The 14,381-nt window shown below is 44.9% G+C and overlaps 6 protein-coding genes and 1 pseudogene across 6 annotated transcripts, besides 20 other annotated features; all 7 read right to left on the bottom strand.

The window, feature by feature from the left end:
* Positions 1-14,381: part of a sequence feature (heterozygous, non-Esmeraldo-like haplotype) that runs on past both edges of the window.
* Positions 220-1,110, bottom strand: Tc00.1047053511277.570 (60S ribosomal protein L7, putative; the record flags this gene model as incomplete). Its single annotated transcript, XM_816761.1, has 1 exon — positions 220-1,110. The coding sequence occupies one exon, from the start codon at positions 1,108-1,110 to the stop codon at positions 220-222; it is 891 nt and encodes a 296-aa protein (XP_821854.1).
* Positions 1,323-1,347: a sequence feature (AT_rich).
* Positions 1,609-1,628: a microsatellite.
* Positions 1,675-1,711: a microsatellite.
* Tc00.1047053511277.560 (calcium-dependent lipid binding protein, putative) lies at positions 1,987-3,867 on the bottom strand (the record flags this gene model as incomplete). The annotated part of the gene is made up of 1 exon (XM_816760.1): positions 1,987-3,867. The coding sequence occupies one exon, from the start codon at positions 3,865-3,867 to the stop codon at positions 1,987-1,989; it is 1,881 nt and encodes a 626-aa protein (XP_821853.1).
* Positions 3,921-3,961: a sequence feature (T-rich).
* Positions 4,145-4,206: a microsatellite.
* Tc00.1047053511277.554 (hypothetical protein, conserved) lies at positions 4,303-5,184 on the bottom strand (the record flags this gene model as incomplete). Its single annotated transcript, XM_816771.1, has 1 exon — positions 4,303-5,184. The coding sequence occupies one exon, from the start codon at positions 5,182-5,184 to the stop codon at positions 4,303-4,305; it is 882 nt and encodes a 293-aa protein (XP_821864.1).
* Positions 5,434-6,075, bottom strand: Tc00.1047053511277.550 (hypothetical protein, conserved; the record flags this gene model as incomplete). The annotated part of the gene is made up of 1 exon (XM_816759.1): positions 5,434-6,075. One exon carries the CDS (start codon positions 6,073-6,075, stop codon positions 5,434-5,436), a length of 642 nt encoding a protein of 213 aa, XP_821852.1.
* On the bottom strand, positions 6,410-6,742 carry Tc00.1047053511277.539 (hypothetical protein, conserved; the record flags this gene model as incomplete). Its single annotated transcript, XM_816770.1, has 1 exon — positions 6,410-6,742. One exon carries the CDS (start codon positions 6,740-6,742, stop codon positions 6,410-6,412), a length of 333 nt encoding a protein of 110 aa, XP_821863.1.
* Positions 6,819-6,910: a sequence feature (T-rich).
* Positions 7,332-7,357: a microsatellite.
* Positions 7,364-7,439: a sequence feature (GA-rich).
* Positions 7,891-7,992: a sequence feature (A-rich).
* Positions 8,424-8,462: a microsatellite.
* Positions 8,599-8,642: a sequence feature (AT_rich).
* Positions 9,238-9,342: a sequence feature (A-rich).
* Positions 9,309-9,365: a sequence feature (GA-rich).
* Tc00.1047053511277.520 lies at positions 9,553-10,617 on the bottom strand (annotated as a pseudogene).
* Positions 11,145-11,166: a sequence feature (AT_rich).
* Positions 11,192-11,249: a sequence feature (A-rich).
* Positions 11,542-11,590: a microsatellite.
* Positions 11,649-13,679, bottom strand: Tc00.1047053511277.510 (hypothetical protein, conserved; the record flags this gene model as incomplete). Its single annotated transcript, XM_816758.1, has 1 exon — positions 11,649-13,679. The coding sequence occupies one exon, from the start codon at positions 13,677-13,679 to the stop codon at positions 11,649-11,651; it is 2,031 nt and encodes a 676-aa protein (XP_821851.1).
* Positions 13,907-13,927: a microsatellite.
* Positions 14,022-14,045: a microsatellite.
* Positions 14,285-14,318: a microsatellite.

Genomic DNA, 14,381 nt, shown 5'->3' with positions numbered 1-14,381 from the left:
AAACATAAAAGAAGATTACGAGGGCGAGCAAACGGAGGTTTGGGGAAAGAGCGGGTTATTTCCCACGCCACGCACTATTAAACGCCTGTTGGACTTCCACTTGCTGCTCTCCTCGTGCTACAACATTATTTTTTTCCTCTTCACGTTGCATTCTCGGCTTGTTTCATTCATACACACAGGCAGACACCAGCTATAGAACGTATCCGCCCATTTCTCTACTTAGGAGGACGTAGATGATTTTTTAGCTGCTTTTCGCTTGTTAGATGCTGATAACTTCTTCTCACGCTTGGCGACGCCTTTCAGCTGCTGTGCCAGATAGGCAGCAAACGACTCCTGGTTAACCATCTCCAACTTCTGGTGAACTGAACGGTGTCGCTCCAAAAAGAGTTGGCGCGGTGGGTGGAAGTCAAATGGCGCTATGTGTCGCAGGGCTGCTTGCACGTGTTCCGTCTTCTTCACAATCGCATCGCAAAGGTCTTCGATGCAGAGTATGTTGTACTGACCCAGGGCCTGCTCCAGCATAAGGTTGCCGCTGATAAATCGCTTTGTCTGCGTCTCTTCGTTCCACAAACTTCCACGCGTGCGAAGCAATTCCTCCAATTGTACCGGCTCGGGGTGACCAATGATGCAGAACGGGGCAAGTTGTTTCACAAGAGGGTCCGTGCGTGGGTTCAGGCAAAGCAGCCGTGCGGCGTACAGCTTCAAAAGCCCCAGGTGCCGAAATGCGGCGGATACCTCCGAGGGGATTTGTTTGCCACGTGCCCGCACAATCAGCACCACATGGCTGTCGTCGAGACTCTTTTTGTACTCGCCAGGGGCCATGCGCTGCCGCCTGCCTCGCACCTTCTCCCCAATTTTGCGGAAGATGCTTCCCTGCCGCTCTTTTCGCTGTGCGTGCTTCAAAATCGTCTGCGCGGAGATGAACTTCTTCGTTTCGAGCTTCCTCTTCCGCTTGGCATCCAACTTTGCCTTATGGCGGTCACGACGCTCCTGCAACTTGTCGCGCCGCAGGACGCGATCCGCCCGTAGCTGCTCCACAGACTTACGCTGCAGGAGAATTGTCTCCTTCACCCGCTCCCCTGGCAGCCATTTCGGCGGATTTTTCCCCATCGCTTTCGCAGAAAATGTTACACGAGCAGCTTGCAGCACAAGGGAGAAAAAAACAGAGAAAGGAAGAATAATGCGAATTTTGCAGGGAAAGATACCAAACGGCTAGCACAACGGAAAAAAAAAACATGTGAAATACGCACGCAAAAACACAGAGGGGAAGAGAGAGAAAAAAGGGGGTAGAGCACATGAAGAAGGCGGTGAGTAGAAGAGGGAAAAAAATAATAAATAAATTTAAATGAAGTTCAATTCCTCGAAACATTCAGTCGCCAATGTAGTAAAGGTAAATAGTGTGCTTTTGCAAATAATTAAAAGAACTGCCGTGAATTTATAGAGGCACTCCATATGTATAATACATGCGTGTGTGTTTCTGCATGTGCCCTCCCCTTAGGGTTAATGCTGAACACTGTGTGTGTGTGTGCTGCCCTGAAAGAAGACATCAAACAAAGAACAGCTGCGCACATCAAATAAACGGACGTAAAAAATCACAAACATACCCAAAACAACAACAACAACAACAAAAAGGTAAAATTGGTGAAATATTTCAACCATCGTCTAATGCCTCGCAAAAAGAAAAAAAAAAAAAAAAAGCAAAAAGCAAAAAGTATATAAAAATAAAAGAACCAGCAAAGACCACCTTTTTTATTTTCCTTTTTGAATCTTTTCGTCATCGTTTCCTTTTCTTCTCTGAAAAGAATATTTCCCGTCTCTCTCATTCACAGGGACACCCCCGTCTCCGCACGGCCCTCATGCATTCACCATCCTCCCCCAATTCCCGGCTCGTCACTTACGCCAAAAGGCATAAAGACGAAACAAGAAAAAATACCCATACTCTCACACACACACACACAAAAAAAAAAAAAAGGCACGCAAAGAAGCTCAATGACGCAGAAGGCTCATCGTCAAAAAGATTTTGCCTTGCGGATCAAGGTTCCATTCGCCAGAAATCCGATCCCCCGGGCTCCTTGCAACGCAATTCAAAATGATATTGACAGTGCCCATCGCACGATCTTTGCCTAAATCATTCTTGTCCACAACTTTTATATGCAACACATCGGTTTGGATATCGTACACCTCCAGCTCCGCCTCAAAATTGAACTTGGGATCGAGGTTGGATTTCACGTAAGGCGATATCCTAGTTTGCTTCCGCAGTCGTAAGTGTACATAAGGGTCCGACACACCAACATACTCCAAGTTTTTGAGGCCGGTGCAGCGCTCCACGGTAACAAAGAGGGTGCCACTCCCAGATCCTGACATATGCATACTTCCATTGGCTGTCGACCGCACACTTGGGAGATCCAAGGGGCGTTCGCACATTTCTTGCTTCCTCATAAAAGCCTCCGAGACTGAGCGTGACGGCGCGTGGGAGGGAGCTGCGGTGGATTCCGTCCTGCTTCTGCCAGTATAGGATAAAAACTCAGACAAAATAATTAGTTTTGCACGCGGTTCCAAATTCGTAACAGATGACTTAACCAGAAGGCATGAATGCTCCGTTTGTTTACTATCCATAAGTATTTGAACAGGAACTTCACACTCCCCAACACACGGATCTGTACCAGGGACGTCAAAATACAACCAAAATCGCAATGTGCCATTCGTGTCATATAAAACAAAGCTGAATACATCATCCAATTCACTACTCAGTCCTTTGTAAATTGCACTTTTAAGACGTTTCTTGTTTTTTTCATCATTGCCAATCATTATTAATTTCACGTAAAATGGAGTTTTTTCCCGGTTGGATACATAGCGCTGATGCCATTCCTCTATCCGCAGCAAACGGACGCGAAGAGAACCAAGAGCGCTATCTTCACGACTTGCCGTTACGGTGTACCCCCGTACCATTGGGATGGTGATCCTCTTGGGGTGTTGTAGCATTCCAATAAGTGTTTTTCGAATAAATTGATCAATAAATTCTCCCACAGCAGGCACGACATCAAGTGATATTCCCGCCGCTACAATATCAAAATTCAAGACCCATATCTTCATAATGGATAAAGAAATTGCCCCAAAACAGGGCCATTGTGGAATATGAGGCGAGAGTATAAAACGAACTTGCATATTCATTTCAAAACGTCGTACATGAATATGCATATCGGGTCCTGGCATTTTTATCTGCAGGTTCACATCCATGTCGCTGTCCCACGAAAGCGTCAAATCAATCACGGAGTTATTGTCCTCGCTCGGAAAGTGCTGAATTCCGTGAACAACAACAGGATTCGTTCCCATAAAACATTCCTTGAGAACTATTTCATATATGAAGGAGGGTTTATTCGCCTCTATTAGTGGCCCCACAAACTGACGAATGGATGTCTCGGTCGCGGAGGCAATGCAGCTCCACATACCGCTGATCAGTGTGTTGATCCACTGCACCCGATTCACATTTGGGTACTTCAACCACTCCGGTAAATCTTGGCCCAAAATGGAATTCAAATTCTCCGTGTTTTGCAACAGCCAGTGCAATTGATGCGTCTGCATAACGGCTCTCCTAGACTCCTTCCGGAAGGAATAGCAAACCACACTAAGCACGAGAATTAATTCCAATAACAAAATGGCACCCAGCGCATACAGGCAGCGCAGCATCAGCCATACACTAACGATGACGATTGGAATGGGAGCAACGCCTCGGACTTTGTCCAGAGCCTTCACCAACTTTTCGTGCTCACTATCCGTCATCTCATTGTAATTCTTTAACCCTACCAGTGCCACGGCGAGGGTGCCGACCCAAAGAATGTTTGTCCAGTTTATGAGTAGATAAATCATTTCCGCTGAATTACTCCGCAAGCGTACGTCTCACTCAACATGCACACATGCATAAAAAAAAAAGTGAATAAAAAAGATAAAAGAAAAAAAAAAAGCAATTTAAAGAAAGATCAAAAAATAAACCTTGAGAGTTTGAAGTGACGTGCCCTTTCAACAAAGGAAAAAAACAAATCACCAGGGCAAACAAACAATTAAATAAAGAAACAGAAAAAGTCTTCCTCACGAGTAATTCCTATGCATCATTGTATCCATGTACGCAAAGAAGGCTCTAACGCTCAAAAAAAAAAAAAAAAAAAAAAAAAAAAAAAAAAAAAAAAAAAAGAAAAAGAAAAAAAAAAATTATTAAGAAGAAGAATAACGGGAAAACAAGAAGCATACGGATACCATTGTCACGATGCGCCCTTTGCATACTCCTTCGCGTCTCCCCCACAGTGGTTACACCTCAGAAATAGCAGTGACCGACTTTGCTGCAACATTTAGCTCAATGAATGTATCGGACGCAGCGCACACCCACCATAGGGTGGTATTTTCCATAAAGTGAAAATGGCGTTTGTCCCATACATGCAATTGGTTCGTGCGGCACGGAGAAATAAAAAGTGAGAAGCTGGCGTTGTGTGCGCGACTCCAGTTGGCCGCCATCGCAAGAATGCGTGAGGTGTTTTTGTCAGCCATTATTTCTTTTTGCGGAGTTCCATCAGAGGGAATAGGAATGTGTAAAGGTTCCTTCTCAAGAAGAAAACAAGCGGCGATGGAGTCACCGCCTGAGCGAGAGTACACAAACGGCGCGGTCAATTTCGCTCCCAGAAATGCTGAAATTTCACGGAGACGAAATATGACCGGGACGGGGCTCCTTTCCCTCTCAGCGAACGATAAAATTCGTTCCGGTAGCGAATGCGTACTATTAAACCCGGTGCCGGGTGACGGGCTCCACGGTGTGATCCATGGCCAGCGTTGCAGCAAAACAAAATGCTTGACTACCTCCGTTTGGTTCAAGGAAATGCCTTCAGGAAAGGCCAAAATTAACACGTCCGCTGGCGAAACAGCACGTGCCACGGCCTCACAATCCCGAGTTTCTCCGCCTGTTGGCCAATGGCGAAGAAAGTGAACCCGAATAGAGTAAATGGGCCCCACAATGAGTACGTCATCGTTTGTATCCGTCAATGAATTCCCCGTTCTACGCGAGCCCTCTCTGTTTTCTCGATGCCCCTTCATGGCGCATTCATACACGGCAAATGAGTGCATGAAAAAAAGGACCACCACAGTCAGAGAACGAATGTCAAGCAAATAGCGCCAATGCAACAACAACCTAGAAGCCATTTAGATACAAGGACTCTACTCTTTTTTCCCTTCTACTTACATTCATTACTCTTTTTGCAATCTCCACACGCGATTCGCCTCGTCCTGGTGCAGATCCTTTACCCCTCGTAGGAGAGAAAAATAAAAAAACAGAGAAAAAATAAATAAAAAGCAGACGGCGCCTACCACCACTCTTCAGTCTCTTTTATTGTTAATAATTAGATTTCTTGTTCATTCATGGTATCCTGGGACCAACTCCTTACTTCTTCTTCAATTCACATCGTCGTTAGAGCGGAACAGGTGCTGGCGTTGTAGCCGCAGGTGTTCTGCGAATGCCTCGTCCTTGTCCGCCATCGCCTGCAGCTCCTCTGATTCTTGAAAAGCTGCACTCTTTTTCTTTCGGTCCTCACGCATCTCCCGCATCACCTCATCCTTCACAAACCCTGGAACGGATGGTGAGGCCAGCGTGTTTCCAGCCTCAAACCAATAATTCTCACCCGTGGGCGTGCCATCTTGAGTGTGGCGCCGTGCATTTGACTCCTCCGCGTGAGCCCGCATCAGTCGCTCCGCCGCAACCCCGCTCATCTGCCTTGATAAGCGCTCTGCAAAGTGTCTCTGCTGGTATTTGGTAAGCGTGCGTGGGTCTTGATTGTTCAAAAGACGACGCGCCTCCTGGATGTACTGACGGAACTCCACTTGGTCGTTCATGATACTTTCAAAGTATTCTGCCGACTCTTTTGTTTGTCGGCCCTCACGGACAGCCCGCGCTACGTAATTTTTCACCCAAGCCTCCGATGTGTCAGGCTCAATGGCCCCGCTCTCACCCATCGTCTCCTCGTCCCGCGGTGATCGCGGCGTTTTCCACCGATGTGGCGAGGCGACCAATGGAGCCAGAACTCGCCGAAAACGCATATAGGCACAAATGAGTAATAGCTTTTTCTTTTTTTTTTTATCAGGGTCCTTTCCGCACTCGCAGAGGAGCGGGAGGAAATCGCACAAAGGCAGAGCAAACAAGAAAAACAACAACAACAAAAACGGCCAGCAGTGCGAGTGGTCGGAAAATCATATTCGATAGAAAGACTGTAATTTGAAAAAACGACAAGTATATATATATACTCACAAGTATGTTTCACTTCCTTTTCCTCCCTTCATGTTTGTTTCTGTGTGTCCTGCAGAAACAACCACACAGTCGCCACGGCACAGCTTCATATTTGCAAAACAGAAACCACCGGGTTTTGATTGCCTTTTACTCGCGAAGAGACATGTGGGTAGGAGAAACGTTGTACTTGTAAATGTACACATCCGGCCTGTGATGAAGGCGGTGTGCCTCAATTTCTTCCTCGTAGTACGGCTCCTGTGTAAACCCGGCTGGCAGTGGATCAGAGAAATTAGAGCGTGCCAGTTTGGCAAATGCGCCCTGTTTCTTCTCTGTGGTGTGCGGTGCCCAACTGACCCGCCTCGCATGGCTGATTGCCTCCTTACTGAAGAAGTCCTCCGTGCGCACGGAGAGATGCCGCACGTGAGTCGTCAAAGCGACGTCAAAGAAGCCCATCGGCAGCGCTGCTCTACAAGACAGCATCCCTAGCTTTCTCCACCTTTCCTCGGACTGCACACACACACACACACAGGGGCAGAGAGAGACTAGGAGGAACAACAACAACAAAATGAAAAAAGAAAAAAACAGGAAAAAAGCAAAAATAAGACAAAAGAAAAATCAGAACAAAAATAAATAAAAGTAATGAATAAATGAAGTAAAGTCATCCATCAATAATGGACCACAGGCGCAATGTACATATGATTTGAAGAGATCCGCTCTTCTGGTAGCAGCAACAAAAAAAAACCCTACTCCCATTAATCTGAGCCTCTACAGACCGTTCACCTCTGTTGGAAGAACACAAACACTACAAAAAAAAAAAATTCCAAAAGAAACATCTGAAAGGGTGCCAAACAAAAAGCGTTTGAAGGAAAGAAAGAGGCCTCAAAGAGAGATGTTCTGCTCGCACCTAACATGTACACTAAATAAAGACGCAAAAACAAACTTTTCCACCGACAGCTAAAAAAAAAGTATTCAACGAATCTGTTCTGTAAAAAGAAATCACAAGAATAGGGAAGGGTCGCGTGAGTATTTGAGAGAACTTTTTTTAATTTTCATTTCATGGCTTCCTCAGAAATAAATAAATAAATAAATAAATAATAAGTATTTTTTTTTTTGTTTCTTTTCTTTTATTTTTTTCTTTCTTCCCTCCCTTTCCTTCTCTTTTTCTCTCTCTCTCTCTCGGTGCGTGTGTGTGTGTGTGTGCAAAAGGGTGTGCGCGGGTGGATTTGTTCCTCTTTTCATTTCCCCACCACCACCCCACAGACTCCACACATGACCCTTTTTTGTGTGGCCTTTTCGAATTCCCCCCCGCCCCTCCACTCCACTCCCTTCTGAGTTCCTCCTCCTTGCGGTACCTCCCCCCAATACATCTGCACGCCACACCCGCGCCCACCACCACCGCCAGCATTCTTCTTTATTGCCCGTTAGTTCACGTGACAAAACAACAACAACAACAAACAAACAAACAGAAAATAAATATACATCGCCTGTTCCCCCACATGAAAGACAGCCCTCACCCTCTTCATTCCCCAACCAACCAACTCCTCAGGTGAACCAAAGCAAAGAAAGACCACACTTTTCACACCTGTACTCACGGCTGGTGATATCTAAAAGGGCGCTCTCCCTATTTATTTATTTTTTTTTTTGCTCCTTCCCCCCATTTTTTATATTATTTTTATTTTCAGTTGTTAAAGCAATCTTATTTATTTATTTATTATTATTATTTTTTTTTTCCGTCACTCTTCTAAGTTTTTATTTTGACTCCTTTTAACGGCCGCCATGGCCACGTCCAACTCCATCCTCAGTACATTAAAAAAAAAAAAAAGTAGCCGTACAAAAAAAGTAAAAAAAAAGAAGGTCCGGGAGTACAAAAGTAAAATGGAGGTGCTCAGAAAAAATCGATACGGCCTGTGCAACACCACAGTTCAAACGAAAAAAGGTTAAAAAGAAAAGAAAAAGAAAGAAAGAGGGGGTTTCATTTGCCCAGAAAGGTGGTTTTTACCAACAGCCCAGAAAGGCATCATCAACCTAGCCGAGTGCATGCTGAGAGGCACACAGAAACACACATATACGTATGTATATAAATGTGCGTATATAAATTTAAACAACACAAGAGAGACGTTAAAAAGAACCCTTCAGTCACACACACACACACAACAACAACAAAAAAAAAGAAAAAAAAAAAGACAGAAAAAAAAAAAAACGGCATCAGCAGTGACCACACGCACAACACAATACCACAGTTTCCTTCCTTCTCTCTCTCTCTCTGTATATATCATTCATCATATGTCACTCGCGTTAACGTGGAACGCAAACTGCAATGCAGAAGAAATTGATCCAAATAATAAAAAAAAAAATTCAAGCAATAAATATATATTTTTTTCATTCTCGTTTTATTTTTACCTGCATCCCCCCATTCTCCTTTCGTGTCAGCAACATGTAGAACACGAAAAACGTGGCGCTACGGTGCTGCTGTCTGAGACTCCATCCACCACTGCACCCTGACCTTAGGCAAAGTCCCCCAGATACGGGCCAACACACAGTATCCTTTTCCCTCCTGCATTCATAACGACGGCCTCCTTCACGATACGCCCCAAAAAACAAAAACAAAAAAGGGTTCATTACTCCAAACCAAGCGGCAAGCAATATATATATATATTTAACAACACCTTTTTTTTGTTGCTTTTGTTGTTTTCGTTGTTCTTCCCCGCAAAGTCAGACTCATTAGTGTCATGTGTGTAGGAACCGTGCAGATCACGATGGCTGGTCAGTCTAACTTGGATCAGCCTTCAGAACATTCCGTTAACTTCCCGTGCGGGGACATGACCCGCGTCGCAGGACGCAGAAAGCCACCCACAAGCCCACCGGTAAGACAATATATCCATTCATTCGCCTATCCGGCCAGCACGAGAGGATGTTATCTTGAACACATTCATGAAGGCTTTTTTCTTCTCCTCCTTTTGCCCGAGATTAAGAAGTTTTTTTTTTCTCTTGTTTTTCCCCATTTCTTACTCCAGTTATTTCTGCTTCATTTCTTCTCTGAAATCAATTTCTGTTCCTTTTCGTTTTTTTTTTTTTTTTTTCCTCTCATGCCCTTTCCTTTGCTCCTCCCAATGCTCGCACTCTGCCCTCTCCCCCAAATCCATTAACTTCTGCATTCACCACACCATTGATACATTTCCTTTTTTTTTTTTTTGTGAGTCTCACCTAAACTCACCCAATTTCTATATTGTTCCGTCCACCGACCCTTCTCCCCACGTCATTTTTCTTTGACCCCGTCGGTGTATTCCGTTGCTCACTTCTGGACCAATTGCGAGCGTTGGGCCTCCGTCATCTCATTGATTTCCTCCGGTAGAAAAGTAAACAAATGTGCCGGTAAAGCATTGCCGCTCGGCAACTTCACCGTGGCATCGTGAAGTTCATCAAAAAATGGATGACAAATCGCTTCCAGAGGAGTTATGCGCTGCTCTGGAAGGTATTTAAATATTTTTGCACATAAATCGTACACCTCGGCGGGAAGTGGGCGCTTAAAGACGTCTTCCCAAGGAGTTGATTTATTCGTGGGTACATTTAACTCCACATTGCTGGTGCTTAACTTGTGTAATTCTTCCCTTGAGGGACGCCCAAGGACTCTTACAATCTCTCGAAGCTGCCCAGAAGTATTCTCACCGCAAAATATCGGCTCACCCAACAACATCTCCGCAAAAATACAGCCAACAGACCAGACATCCACTGCTGTGGAGTAGTACTGATTTCCAAATATAAGTTCCGGGGCACGGTAGTAACGAGAACAAATGTACGCCACATTTGGCTCCGATGGTGAGAGTTTCTTTGCACTCCCAAAGTCACACAGTTTCAGATCGCCTGTAGACTCATCGACAAGAACGTTATGCGGCTTGATGTCACGGTGACAAACATTTACAGCAGGCAGATGGAGGCACGCAATACCCCGCAAAAAGTTGATACATAAAGACCTTCACCAATATCATGGGTGGACTCGCAAGACGACGATAATACGCTCGACATACACGGTGCAGCGTGTCCGGTACAAACTCCATAACAACATTGAGATACACGTCATTGTGTCGGTGATCTCCTAGAACCGTATAAAAATAATTCTTTAACAGTACAATATTCGGATGACGAAGGCGTGACAAGTCCTGCATGATCTGCAATTCACGGTTTTTAAATCGCGGATCTTGAATGACCTTTTTAATCGCTACATTCACCCCAGTGTTCTTTTCACGAGCAAGCTGCACCGTGCCAAATGTTCCCTGACCAGCCACACGCTCCACTAAATATTTTTCCATCTCCCTTTGGCTGCGCTCATCAGCGGCCTCAGCAAGATTGAGCGACATTAATCTTTACCGGAATCTCTCCCTGCTGCTATTCTCCTTTGCCGTGGGTTTGTTTCCCTCGTGCCGAGCTTCCTTTCCCTTGTGTCCCCTTTCCACCCCTTATTGTTCACAGGCAGTTCGTCGTGTGTGCTTCTACAAGGGTGTGTGACTGGTGTCCAGGTACGGGAACAGAAACACGCGCAATATTCTTCCCCTTCTGTTCCGTTTCTCTCTATTTCTCTCTTTCTCTACCCCTCTCTGTATTTATCTCTGTATCCGGCTTTCCGCCTGCACCTTCCTTTCCTTCTCGTTACTTCAAATGACTCCCCACTATCGTTTCCTGAAAAAAAAAAAAAAAAACAACAACAAATTCCATGTGTAAGTGCAGGAAAAAAGATAGAGACAACAGCAACAAAAGCATTAAAAGAAAAAAAAAAAAAGAGGTAAATCGCCAATTTGTGTGCGGAGACCGCTGGCGGCAACATCAATGACGAGACAATCGTTGGTATGGCAAACAGTGGGACGCAAAATAAGAAGAAGAATGGAAGATAATAATAATAATATATATATGGTCAGTAACTCACATTTGTATTAGTCTCTCTCTTTCTTTTTTTTGCTTTTTGAATTTATTCTTCATTTTTTTTTTCTTTTTTGTGGCCGCCTTCTCTTTCGTGGGACCGCTGCCTCGCATGTCCACGCTCCAGTCCTCCCCTCACACACAGAAACAGAAACACGCGCTCGCAAGCAGCTCCATGTATCCGCAAGGCAAAGAAAACAAAAAAGCAAACAAACAAAAAGGCCACAACAGGACAAGGAAAGGGAAATAACAATTTCCACATCTGCGAGCGGCAAGCCCAATTCACTGTTAGAGAGTATCAAAACAGGCAACTCACCGCAGTAACGAAAAAGAGAAGAGAAAAAAAATATATCTCAATCATCAGACATAAAAAAAAAAAAAAAAGAGCAAAAAAAAAAAAAAGAGAAAAAAAGGAAACGCAGTTCGACCAAAGCTTCCTTGTGTCGCATACACATCATCTCCTTCTTTTCCTCGACTAGTTATGGCGGCTCCATTCCAGGCGAACGTACAGGAGTTCAGTTGGGCAATCCATCATATCCACAGCGCCAGAGCCAAACGGTAACCAAACGTCCACGCACACATCCAAAATTTTGACCATTTCCACCTCCAGCGCCTCCACGTCCTTTAAAAACGCTGAAAAGACCGTGCCATCGCCCACCTCCATTACACGTCGTATGAGTTCCTTCCCACCTTGGGTCAACTCTGTCTCCAGCGTTGAATTTTTTCGAAACGACAGCAACCGTTTCATGAGGGACTCCGCCCAATCTGCCACTTCTACATTCGCACGCACAATGTCACGTGGCATATCTGAAATAGGGGTACAGCCTGTGGCCTTTGGCTTCCCAGACTTGCCATTATCATCCGCAATGACAACCCCTGTATTCGGGGCGTACGGGCGGTATACATCCACAATGATCTCTGAAAAGAGCCTCAGGCCATGACGAATTTTAGCCTTTGGCGAAGCGAGATAATCCACAACACCAACGCGAGCCGTAGAGGGCAGACGGCGATTACTACTAAAGGTACTATTAAGAATTTCCAAAAAAACGGTGGGCGCTCTCAGCAAGCTTACAATCAAATTAGCGCTCTTTGGATCATTCATTGGCGGAATCCTGTACGGGCTGGGTGCAATGAGCAATCTCAGAAAGCTTTCTGCAATATTTAAAAGAAAGTTTTTGGTGCTAGCGGTGTCAGTTATATCACCGGGAGGTGGGAGCGCACAATTAACTTCCACGCTGGTACCAAATATTGACAGAGCCAATAAAACGGCGTGCACCTTCTTCGCCATCTTCTCTTGCGGGACGGATTTTTCACTTTTTTGGAAGCCTTTCCCAAGAATGTCTGCAAACCACTTCGCCTTTGTCATGCGAAAGAGTGCATCCGCGGTGTTAATTGCCACACGAGTGTAAAAGGTAACAACGTCAATCATGCCCAGGAATTTACCAATCCGCTCCGCCAGGGGTTGAACAATATACTTCGCAAAGTATGCACGCTGCTCAGCATCGGATAGCAGCTCAAGAAGTGTTGCGACAGTTGGAATGTAAGTTGGTGCCAAGATCGCAACTGTAAAATTCATGGGGGTACAGTTTGCCTCCATCACATGCGTTTTGTTTGACGAGGCCACCGTGACGGAGATATTTGCATCCAAAGAATGTAAAAATACCTCCACTGCACCAGAAAGTAACAAATTCTTCGTGGCTTCCTCATTCCATGGTGCCTTTTTTGCCTCTTCCTCCGCGGTGGCCAATGCCTTTTTAACCCACGCCGTAATAACATCTGTCACTCTCTTGGCAGTCGCAAAAGAATCTGTGATACGAATCCCATTTTTACCTCGCATGGCCACAACCGCCGAGAAACGAAAAACTTCAAGCATGCGCTCTCCAGACATTTTTCTCAAAAACCGAATGGATGATTTGTAAAAATCTTTTCCGGGAATTCTGCTAAGATCCGGTAATCGAGCGAGACCCACACTTTTTTCATCCACCTGTTCCCCTGGCTGCAAATTCAATCGCTTCCCATCACAGGTGAAGCATTTCTTGCAGTGCTTTTGTGCCCACAGTTGTGTGCCACGAATTTCGTTGCGCGTCACAAACGCAATGTCACTGCTCCGCATTCCTGAACTGCCGCTAGAAAAAACGGATTTCTTATTGGAAGTGCACGTCCTCAGAATCTGTTGAGCAGCCTTGTAGAATTTGTTCAGTAGTGTGTCGCCTGTCAGCGCCGTCCCCTCCAGATTGTCCTGTATGGTGTAAAGCAGTTCGTCCACCCCTTTGCTTCCCGTATCAAATTTAAGTTCTTGGACAGCAGCGTCCGAACTCGTCGAAAGAAGTTCCGCCTTCAAAACCCGCAACTTCGTCACCCGTGCAATAAGCTCTTGAAAGCATTGCCTTTGTTCCTCAAGAACACCTTGCAGCGTCTCCCGTTGCCGCAGTATCATCTCCATCGTCTGCTGATGCTGTCTGTTCTCCTCTTCTATCGCAAGCCGCAGTTCCTCGATCGTTGACATATTGGCGGAGCAAATGAATGACGCCCCCTCCCCTTTTTCCCCACCCCCCACCCCCCCACCGTACTGGTTTCTTGTATGGACGAATGCTTTGGTATTTGTTTGTGTTTCTACGTACCCTCTTTTGCCGCTGGTGACCGTACCGCCTCCCTCGCTGCATGTGAGAGACAAAAGGACAAAGATAAACAATATATAATCATACACACAAGACAGCAGAGACCCACCTCCCCCAACAACAACAACAACAACAATATATATCAAAGGGGGTAATGGGAGTTTTGTAAACTACGCGAGGCAATGAATGCCCACACACACGCACAGTTGCTCTCAGACAAAATAATAACAATATATATATATATATATATATATCATCACACACAACGCACAAAAGGAAACCACACACACACACACACAAAAAAAAACAAAAAAACAATGCAACAAGGCGCATTCACAAAAGACAAAAAGAACTTGAGAAATGTAACAGTTTTCGCTACTGTTTTTGCTTAACAGACACCATAGCTAAAAGCTGAAAAAGATAGAACTACAACCTGTGCATACATCAATCAATCTACATAGATAGATAGCACGAATATTTGCTTTGAAACCTCTTTTTTCTTTTTTCTTTTAATTTTTTTTTTTTTTCATATTCGCAAAACAATAATAAAAATAAAATAATGATAATGAAATTCGTCACGATTTAACTCG

The sequence above is a fragment of the Trypanosoma cruzi genome, genomic scaffold (genome assembly GCF_000209065.1).
Source record: "Trypanosoma cruzi strain CL Brener 1047053517087 genomic scaffold, whole genome shotgun sequence".
NCBI classification, from domain to species: Eukaryota; Euglenozoa; class Kinetoplastea; order Trypanosomatida; family Trypanosomatidae; genus Trypanosoma; species Trypanosoma cruzi.
This window is presented reverse-complemented; position numbering and strand designations above follow the sequence as displayed.